The sequence below is a fragment of the Fopius arisanus genome, unplaced genomic scaffold (assembly GCF_000806365.1).
Source record: "Fopius arisanus strain USDA-PBARC FA_bdor unplaced genomic scaffold, ASM80636v1 scaffold00024, whole genome shotgun sequence".
Classification (NCBI taxonomy): domain Eukaryota; kingdom Metazoa; phylum Arthropoda; class Insecta; order Hymenoptera; family Braconidae; genus Fopius; species Fopius arisanus.
In genome coordinates this window covers 809,132-819,843 of record NW_011887763.1, presented here as the reverse complement: position 1 = coordinate 819,843, position 10,712 = coordinate 809,132, and the positions used below count along the sequence as shown (strand labels likewise).

The 10,712-nt window shown below is 37.2% G+C and overlaps 1 protein-coding gene across 1 annotated transcript; it reads left to right on the top strand.

Moving 5' to 3' along the window:
* The first annotated feature begins 2,079 nt into the window (after nucleotides 1-2,079).
* Nucleotides 2,080-10,450, top strand: hbn (homeobrain). Its single transcript, XM_011301637.1, has 4 exons — nucleotides 2,080-2,326; nucleotides 5,053-5,312; nucleotides 8,383-8,470; nucleotides 9,135-10,450. The coding sequence occupies exons 1-4, from the start codon at nucleotides 2,251-2,253 to the stop codon at nucleotides 9,587-9,589; spliced, it is 879 nt and encodes a 292-aa protein (XP_011299939.1). The 5' UTR covers nucleotides 2,080-2,250; the 3' UTR covers nucleotides 9,590-10,450.
* Nucleotides 10,451-10,712: the final 262 nt, after the last annotated feature.

Below are 10,712 nucleotides of genomic sequence, written 5' to 3'. Positions count from 1 at the left end.
CGAAATAACGCGGAATCTGAAACCAAATGAGTCTGGATAACGTATATGTTGCTTTGGAAAATTAACCGATGGACCAAGGGTCAACGGAAAATGGGAATTTTCTATTCTGCTAGGGGTATTTCAGTCGTGTAACTCTGGATACACGTGGAGAAAAAAAAAATATATATATATATATAACGAAAATTACCATGCGAATGGCGTAAAAATTACGTTCGGAAACGTTAAGCCGGTCATGTATGATTTTGAAAAAAAAAATGCCATTTTTTTTGCACGGTTTTTCATTTTTCTCCTGTTGGAATTGTTTTTTGATAATTCAGATATCAATTAACGAATTTGAGATTCTTGGGTGAAGGATTTTTATTTGGAATTATTTGCTTTTTTTTATTAATAAATATATTTAGAAAATGGACAATATTCGTTTTAAGCAATTCTGTCTCAAATAGTTTATTCACTCCTTCCAAATAAATTATATTAATAATAATAATGAATACCAAATAATTCCGGTATTCGGATGAAGTCTAGAGATTATTTTTTTACATTATCATAATTTTCTTTTGTTCTTAACTTTTTTTATTGAAATAAAGGAATCATTTGTGAGTTTTACGTAATTTTTTGTTGTTTTAGTTTCTGCTAGAATTTTTCTTCGTTTTTAATGAAAAACCTCGAGCCTCGAGCCTCGAGCCCCCGAAAATCACTCCATTTGTGGTGCCATTATTTCCCTAAGTGGATTAAGATAAAATCCATTGTGAAAATTGCTGGGCATTCCCCAATTGTCTTCGCTGTCATTGACCTGTCACAACCCCCCGTGTTATTTTCCCATCAGGTGTCATGCCCCACGGAACAAATTCATAGAAAATATTTGCCCCCGTTTAGTGACAAAATTTATTTGGTGCAGTTATAGTTAGTGCAACCATCTGTGAAAAATTATCCTCGAGATAAGTAAAAATCTTGGGGGGCGCCTTATTTGTGTCGGTAATAAGCGTCGGACTCCTCTTAGGATTAAACTACTTGATTTAAGCCCCTGTCTCGCACGCAGGCGTTGTCTTAGAATAAGTAAGGATAATCACATAAATTTTTCCCGGGGCTTTTTGGAAAACACTACTGTTCATTTTTCAATTTTCCGGACGGGGGGTGGCGGGGCTAAGCTTCGACCTCGTTTTTCGTAATTAGCGGGGGAAATTTAGGGGCTTAAGGATTTTGAGGAGAAGTTTTTTGCACGGGGATTAATGGATCCTTCGTAATCGCTTGGATCGTGAGTAATTTTCATGACGAGTTTAAATAACAATAGGTAATGCAGTGAATTGTGGAGAAATTAGAATGTTTGTCAATGTAAAATTCATCACAAATGTTAAATTAATTATAAACTATTTGGGACTAGTGCGAGATGATGATCTGATTGATTCAATTTTTTCAATCGACACAATTGTCAATTAAGATTTGCGGTAAAAAGAGGAAGAGTTATGAGGATTTTTTTGTTAATTAAATTAAAATGGTAATTGAATAATCGTAATTTTGTCATTAAAATACACTTTTTAAAGTCGCTAAGTTTACTGATGTTAACTATTTAAAAAAACGCACAAAAATTCGGATTTCTATTTTTAAAAAATTGATAATTGATATTTTCATCAATTAATCATTAAAAGTAATAAATTTTCATAACGATAGCCTTGAAATTGCATTATCCAAAAATTCAGTGAATATTCTGGTATCAGTTGCGGTGTGGGAGGGCGGGTTGTAAGAAAGCCACGAATGATACATCCGAATTACGAATCGAGGGTAGTGTAAGGCATGATAAAATGAGTGGTGGAGTGGTGGTAAAAAATCGAGGGATGAAAAAAAAAAAGGCAAGGGTAGATTTTACGCGGCAGAGTAAAATATTCTCCGCCCCGAAGCATCATTCAACCCTCGACGAGTGGGGGAGCTTGCGTAACTGCACCCCGACACCCCATTGGCCGATTGGCTAATATGGCGGTGTTGCACAGTGATGATGCGATGGTGGGGGTAGGTTTTGTGTGTGATATTAAGGGGTGATTTTCCACGTTTGAGGGTTAGTCCGTGTTGCGCCGTCGACCAACGCATTTCATTCGCACGAATTTCATGTGTTTACCGCTATTTAAAATAATACGGTTCATTATTTATCGGTTAATATTGTTGTTCCATCGGTGAATTGAGGAAATAAGTGAATTTAATTTGTCATTTTGGCTGTTGCGATATCGCTGGCTAGTGGTTGTTATCAGTATTTATTCTGTCATGGCACAGACCTGCAATCAGAAGCGCAATGCTTACAGCATTGAACAGATTCTTGGCCACTCGACGAAAAATGAAGGTAATTAGCAATGTGCATTTTTTAGGGGGGTGGGGGGAATGTTTATTGATGGTGTCATTAAGTTTGGGGGGTTTTAACCAGGTCTGGGGGGTTGAAATGTTTTTTCCAAGAAGTTCGGGATTTTTATTTTATCCGTGGGAAATGGCTCTTCAGAATTTTTCTGGTGATTGATTTAAGGTTTTTTATATTTTTTTAATTGTTTTTTTCGGGGAATTGGAGTGGTCTTGAAAGAATCGGGTTTCTCAAAATTTTAGGAATAGAATTTTAGATGAATTTGATTGGTCTTTTTGAGTTTGTAAACGGATATTGAAGATTTTCAAAGTCTCGATGAAAATTGAGAACTTGTGTCATTAATAAATTATAAACAACCGTAATTTTACGCTCTCTATGAATCTAGATAATTTATCTCGAGGGATTGAACAAGAAAATTGTTTCCAAAAAGTTCTAAGACAAATATTTATAACCAGTAGGTGATAATTTTTCGAGTAATTAAAAAATTTTCCATTCAACTCCATTATTACCTCCATAATCACCATAATTAATAACAAATGATCAGAATTCCATAAATGTTAATTGCAAATGAAAAATACTGATAACTCTCATCCAGTTTTCCTAATAAAACAAGAAGAAAAAGACTCAAAAAGTATTCATCAATCGATTAATTTTTCGAATCCCAAATTTTTCTGGGTTGCACCACATATTTTTCCCATAATCACCCCTAATAATTCCAAAAACCAATGAGTAATTACCGATTGATCAATCAATTCTCAAAATTAAATTTCGTCCAATATATTTTTTTGGTGGCAAGAAACGTAATAAAGACTGAAAGAGCGTACGTTTAATATCAGTTTGATTGGCTCTCGTTCTCCCCGATTTAATGAAAAACCAAAATGAGAGTGAAGGCAAGAGGAGTGAGGTGGGGGTTAAAGGGGGTTGGAAGGGGTAGGTGAGGGCTGTTGGGAAACGAGGATAGAAAGGCTTTGGGAATCAAGTGGGTAGCCCCCATTGTGCCACCATCATAAAAACATTAAAATCTCTCTATTCAGGATGGATTAGCTCCTACATACTCTCCCATATGTTTTCCCTATGTCCTGAACGCTGTGTGATATAACCTCATGTGCATGTGCGAATAAATGAACGGTAGCACGCGCCTGTCCAACGGTTTATGAAAATCCGAATAATATACCTTGCACAGACCTAAAGTTTCCAACTAAATGCCGGGTTCAGTGTTGGTCAATTTAATTGGCTGTAACTCGATTGGATGATGCGTTAATGACTCCCTTTTATGGGGAATATCTCTCTTCATCTGTCCCCCTATTCACTCGGTAGATCCGCTGAGATTTCACAGGATTAGAATTATCGCCGTTTAAATCATTAAAATCGTCCCATCATTTTTAATCGAGTAATTAAGCAATTTACCCTCTAACGAGTGTTATGGAAAATAAAAGTGCCGATGAGGAACTAATTCTTTGGAGATATTACGGAGTAATTCGGATAAAATCGACAGATTTATTTATCGATTTATAACAATTTTCCGGTGATTCTGGAAATTAATCTGGGAATTCATTTTATGGTAACTTTTATTAGTGGATAACTGAAGTAAAAATGAAATAGGATTAAAAAGTCTGGAATAATTTTTTGAGAATCATAAATAATTCATTTGTATAATAATTATATTCATGGATTAAAAAATTAAATTATCCCCTCACAACAGGTGATTGAAAAAGAAAATGTAATGGCACTTTTATTTTCAAGATTTTTCATAATAAATTTAATAAACAATGAATTGATGGCACTAATGATTATTGAATTCCTCAATAATATTTTTAATATTTCTAATGAAAATATTTATAATATTTTGTTTCTCGGATGATTCGAAAATTTTCTTGAGAAATTTAATGATTCCTTCTCCAATCGCTCGTTTATTTATCACTAAACATTGATAAATCCTCGAAATCCCTCCCCCCGTCTCTAAAAATATTGACTAATCACCCAGTATGACTCATGCACTCTTTAAGTACCAATATTGGTAAACGTGAATACACATGTAGTATCAGATGGATATCGAACGAGGGGGCGACGAGAGCTGACGAGACGAGTGAATCCATCAGTTTCCCCTGATGCAAAAATCGAGTGAAAATAAAAGATAAAAAAATGGTGAATAAAAAAAAAATCGAACAGTCCAGAGGTAGTCAAACTACTCCCCCCTCCAACCAACCGATAAAATAAAATACTCGAGGATTAAAAATTGGCAAATCCGTTGGTCAGACATCATCGACGTATGGATCATATATTTTCGACGATCCGTAAATCGCCTCGGCCCGTTGTTCAACGTTTGACGGGGGCTTAAAAATTTAATAAAAACGATAAAAAACAAAACAAGAAGGTATTGTCGCCGAATTTATGTTCCAGTTTTGATACCTCTCCTCTCGTCGCGAAAATCTTTGGTCTTGCCTTTTTTTGGAGAGTTGAAAGGATTTTTAAAAATGAAATTTTCCCATTTCCGCGGATTTTCTCGAGAAGTCTAGAGAGACTAGAACACTCTAGGGGACTCTAGGGGAAATTTTAAGTTTTATAATTTATTGATTTATTTTGGAATTGAGTGTGGAGTTGATTGGAGAATTAATTGCTGCTGATGGTTAATTAATTTTTGGGGGATTTTAATGAAGGGAATTATGTGAGAGGAGAAATTTAAACATTTGCGATCGATTGATTTATTTTTGTAGATCACTCAAGACCACCTCAGACAGTTGGTCTACCCACCGACGATGAGGACATCCTCTCGAAGAGTCAGGGATATAATTCAGTGATGCCAGTAAAAATCGGCGATATGGATCGACCAAAGAAAGTCAGAAGATCGAGAACGACATTCACAACTTATCAGTTGAATGAGCTGGAGAAAGCATTCGATAAGACTCAGTACCCCGACGTTAATTACCGAGAGTCACTCGCTTCCAATTTGGAATTGTCCGAGGCTCGAGTGCAGGTCAGTAATTAAAAGAATAAAAATCAAAAGAATTTCCAAGGTTTTTCGAAGAAAAGTCTACACAAAAATCTAGAATAAAAAATTCAATGTCAAAATAAAAATCAGAATTAACGATCAATTTCAGATCTTTGATAAATTCTGAATCATTTTCAGGCCATCGCATAATTTTCTGAGAATTCCGAAAAATCCCGAAAAATCTTGGAAAGACGAATTATTGCCCATGGAAAATGAGTGATTAATCTTAGTATGCAGAATTAATTACCGGCCGCAAGAATTTCTGAATGATTTTACGATTCAATGAGTCCAAATTAACTATCCCTTTGTTTTCCATTCTATAGTCATTAGCGATGTTCTCTGATGGGATTCAATCATGGAATCCATCTCTCATTCAATTGTTGTCTTCCAATTCCAGGGAATTATATTTTCCAAAATTCAATTGCTCACAAGTACCGGTGTAAAGAGTATTCCTCTCGTTTTGTTCATGGAGTTGAGCCACTTTACTAATTAGGGGTGGCATTGTTTCTGATTGCTTCAACAGTTTTTCGTCTAGGAATAAAGATAGATGAGATGCTGAGGGGTTGTAATCAAGGGTTGATAATGTAGCCAAAAGATATCCAAAAATAGCCCCCCAATTATTTAAAAACCGGCCAGAAATAATAACAAATTATCGAAGCAACAAATAGTTGCTCTCCAATAAAATGCTCTCCGTAAAATCTGTCCATCTCCCCAAAGTGCCCCCTCACCCACTTAATTCGAAGAAACTCAACAACATCACCCCACCGCCCCCCTAATTTTCCATGTCATTCACCGCAACCCTAAATGCCTCATTCACCATTGACTACAATGAATCACCCGATGGTTGCCCGTAAAAATGACTTTTCTATCGCTGTAAAATTGGTTACTCGATTAGCGTAACTATCCAACACCCGGTTCACGCGCATTCCGGGATGGGGGGGGGACGAGCCCCCCCAGACCGCTGAAAAGTGACAGAGACACGGGATACGGACAGAGATAGGACGGAGGGGGGCTAGAGTCACAGCGAGGATGTACGAGAGGATCTGATAAAGAGGAGTAAACGACAAAGACAGATTTACTCTCAGGGACAAAGGGGGAGGGCACCGGGATAGATTGGAATGTGTGGGTGAATCGTAGGGCAGGGGTTGACGGTTTCACAGTGGCGAAGGGGGGGGGGAGGGCAATGAAAAGAGACAGAGAGCATTCCGATTGGCCCATTGTGGTACAGCGAAGCGACAATGCCGGCAATTGGCTGTCGCTCGACAAAACCGCTAAATGATCCGCCGGGCGCAGTGGTGCCACGGCCACTTTATTTCAATCTGTCCTATCCCCTACCCTACCCTCACTCCCCCCTCACTCATCCCCCTATCCTATCTATCCTCTTCTCCCACACCCCCTGCCACCCCCCAGTCCGCACTATTTCTACTATTTCGTGCGTGGTACTCGGAAAATGCCGGCTACTGATTTCGTGGGATATGTCGTAGTTCGTGCAACAATTTTTCCGTTTTGTTTTTCTCATCTTTTTTTTTTATAAATATTAATGGACATTTATTTATGGGTCGTGCAGTGTCAATCGACCTCAAATGATCGGGATGTGATATGAGGCGATCAACATTTTTTAGGGGGAGTGAAGGGGGTTGAGGGGTGGCTTTTTGGGTGTCGATGGTGGCGTGTTATTATTGATTTGGGAATTTAATCCGCGGGGTGAGTGGGAATTATTTTTTTGTGATTAAAGGGCGGATTTTTTTTGGTTTGAGTAAACAGGGAGAATTTGGAATTTCGGGGAACAGTCTACCTCAGTTCAATTATTCTTTGATAATTCATGGGGGGTAATGGGTAATTGTAGTAATTTTTTTTTCGGTGCAATCTGTCGGGATAATCAAAATTTGAATTGTAAGGAGTTGTTATCGAATGGTGGATGCGAATGGGGAGATGGGTTATGAATAGATGATTCAAATTAGTGATTCAGATTAGTGGGAACACTTGAGGATTTGCGGGAATTATTTCCATTATAGGGAGCTATTAAATAATTACAGCCCATTTATGGGGATGAATGGCGTCATTAACGCACGCCTCGGAAGTGTCTTCGGGGTGGAAAATAAAAAATTCCTCATATCACCGAAATATTTAATACGCACAATCAACTTCTTACCAAACAATTAATCATATCAAAAGCAATATTAAACAAAATATCTAAATAATAAAATAACAAATAATAAAATAATTAACTAGACAAAATATTCTTATCCATTGCGGCAAAAAATTAATCAAAAAAATTTCCAATAAAATACAAAAATAATAATCTCACCTGAGTAATTAATACTGAAATTTATTCCCAACTTTTTTTTTTCCGCCGGACTAAAAATCATAGGACAATAGATAATACCCCGAATGAAATAATCGACGAGGGGGTGGAAGGGGGTGGAAGGGGGTCGCTGAAAATCCCCCCAAATAAAAAGAAGTGAATCAACTCGAGTGGAAGGCAAAAGCATTTATAGACAAGAGCGAGTGAGAGAGAATGGGGGTTGGTAGTAAATTGAGCGCGGGTTGGCCTGTAATGCACTCAGAGGGCCAGAGGAAATCAGGATAATTGTTAACAATTAGCTTAATCAGCCTCGAGAGCATGCTTTTGTTGCCGTGGGGCTCCGATATATATACAGCTCAGGTCTCGGGGTTTATGGGGTTCTCATACAACTTTTATATACCCTAATCATCCCCCTCCCCCTCACCCCCTCATCACAACGGTGGATTACGTTTTTGCTGAAGTAGTCCATGTATTATGCCCCTTGAAATTATCATCATGCTCATCACATTTATTTTTTTTTTCCATCCACTATTTTTTTTATCAAAAATAAATAGAGGTTTATTGAGATATATATTTGTTAATTAAATAAATTTAGTGGAAAGATTTATCATGATTCTAATCCATTTCTCAAATGTTAAAAGTTGATGAATGAAACAATGATTTTTTATAATAAATCGGTAAATGAGTTTATCCAATTGTTGTTGGAATTAATTGTGGAATTAATTTGTTGTTTTATTTTTGTTTTGACAGGTATGGTTTCAAAATCGACGAGCAAAATGGCGAAAGAAGGGGAAAGCAATGGGACGTGATCCGGCGTACATGCACGTCGGACCAGGAGGTAAGCAATCCATTAATCATATTACACCTTCTGGTATAATTAAACTGGAAGCAGACGCTCCGAGGTATTGCGCACCTGTCTCAAAGGGTGGGTGGAATAAGATTATTGTCGGTGAATCACGTGTTGAAAATTGCCATCTATTATGATATATAATAAATTATCGGGTTAATACTGATACGAGTTTATTTCCAGGGCGACGAGATCGCTTTACTGATCTCACCGCGCCATATCACTAATGCCGGTTATTAAACAACCATTTCCAGGGTTTCACCATCGATTTTTATTTATTTACGATGCTCTACGTGTCAGAGAATAAGTGAATAGATATCAAGGGGAAATGGGCGAATCTATTCTGTTCTATTTGAAAAGAGGGATCTCCTAGCATTTTAATCAAATACTAGTCGATGGGCAATTCTCTTCTTCAATGGGTGTTTTCGGCTTATTGATTCTTCTTTTTTAAAAATGTTTTGGGGGGTGGGAAATATGGACGAAGTAAATAAAAACAGGAATAGGTGGACTGTCACTCCATAAATATTTAAATAATTGCAGAAAATTCCCACGATATTTACCAAAATAAATTGAAAATCCAATTGACAATTAAGATCAGAATTTTTTTAAGAGGGGAAAATAGAGAATTGATGGATTCGATGATTTTTGGTTTCAGATGTGAACGAATTATCTCTCCACGCGCATTTTTTGCAATCAGGTCTGCCAGGTGCTAATCCATCGGGTCCACCGAATAGTTTTCTCTGGCCAGCGCTGATGCCACCGATGTTCACAGCCCCTTGGTTATCCAACGCCCTGAAAATGCCCCAGTTTCACGCAATATTGTCGCAATATAACGGACTTGTGCCGCAAAATCTTGCGTCATTGATGCCTGCTGGTTTTCCATCAAATCTACTTGGCCAGTCACAACTACAGCATCCGCAGCATGGAAGGGGTTCACAGCATCCACTTCTCCTGGACATACAGAATATCCCACAGAATTTAAGCTCTAAACATCAGACTGAGCGCGATGATGACTCGGCGTCGTCTGATGATGAGATCAGGAGACAAGTACAGAGCGCTCATGGACTCAGGGCTAAGGCTGAAGAGGTCATTCGCAAGTCTGGTAATTAGGGTTGAACTCTTGGTTGACAGTGATTTTTTTAAGGGTCTTCTTGGTCTCTTTTGTTGTGATTTTTAGTTATTTTGAGAGGGAGACGAGTGCAGAGACTCCATCGAAATATATTCGTGAGTAAATTTATCCCCGCGCTTGAGGTGAAACGATTTTTTTTTCTCGTACTGTCGACGAATTTTATTGCAATGATAATTACCATCAAAATCGTTTTTCATCATGAGTTTTTGGTGATAATTAAACAAGATAATGACAATATTTTGTTGGGATAAATTTAATTAGAAAAGTATTCCGGTGTGGAAAGGTTTGAGGGATTTGCCAGAAAGTGTGGAGATCTGTGATTTCTCACCAGGAAAAAATTGTTGATGAGACATAAAAATTCACGGATGAACGTGAAATATTCCAAAAGAAGTCAACAATTTTTTATTTAACAAAATCCCTTCAAAATGTCTCTGCAACTCACGGTGAATATCGCGTGTTTGTTGACGATGAATTTTTCACTCGTTACACAAAATTTCCAAAGAAAAACTGTCTTGTTAGTTTTTTTTTGTTCTGTTGATTGTGTTGTGTTGATTCACGTGAAATCTCGTGGATATTTAAACAATTAAATTAAATAATCAGTATCGCGTTGAACCTCAACTCGCCATTCACCACACATGCGCATATCCCACTGATGTTAACGATACTCGCCACGAATAGTCGATTGTGCGGTTTCGATAAACAATACACCTGTGGTTCTGGGTTTTATGTTTACATTTGCATTTGGCTTTGAATTTATTCACGGAGAAAAAAAAACCAGTGAGATGTCCTCGATGAAACCCAGGGAATAATGAAATCCAATTTTTGTACAATAAAGTTGTATTATAAATATCAGTTATCATGTAAATATGTAGGTAATAAATTATTATAATATTTAATGGAGGAGAGGGACGAGAGATTGTGGAAATACACGAGAATATAAAACGAACATTGAGTGGTCTGTTATTAATCTGCTATTCCTATTCTCTCCTAGCAAAAATTACTGGAAATTAATTGTTTTTTAATTTTTTAGACAGTGGTGATCGCATTGACCCGAATAAATATGTCGTACTCCCCTTTAATCATTATTTCATGACTCGCAATGTT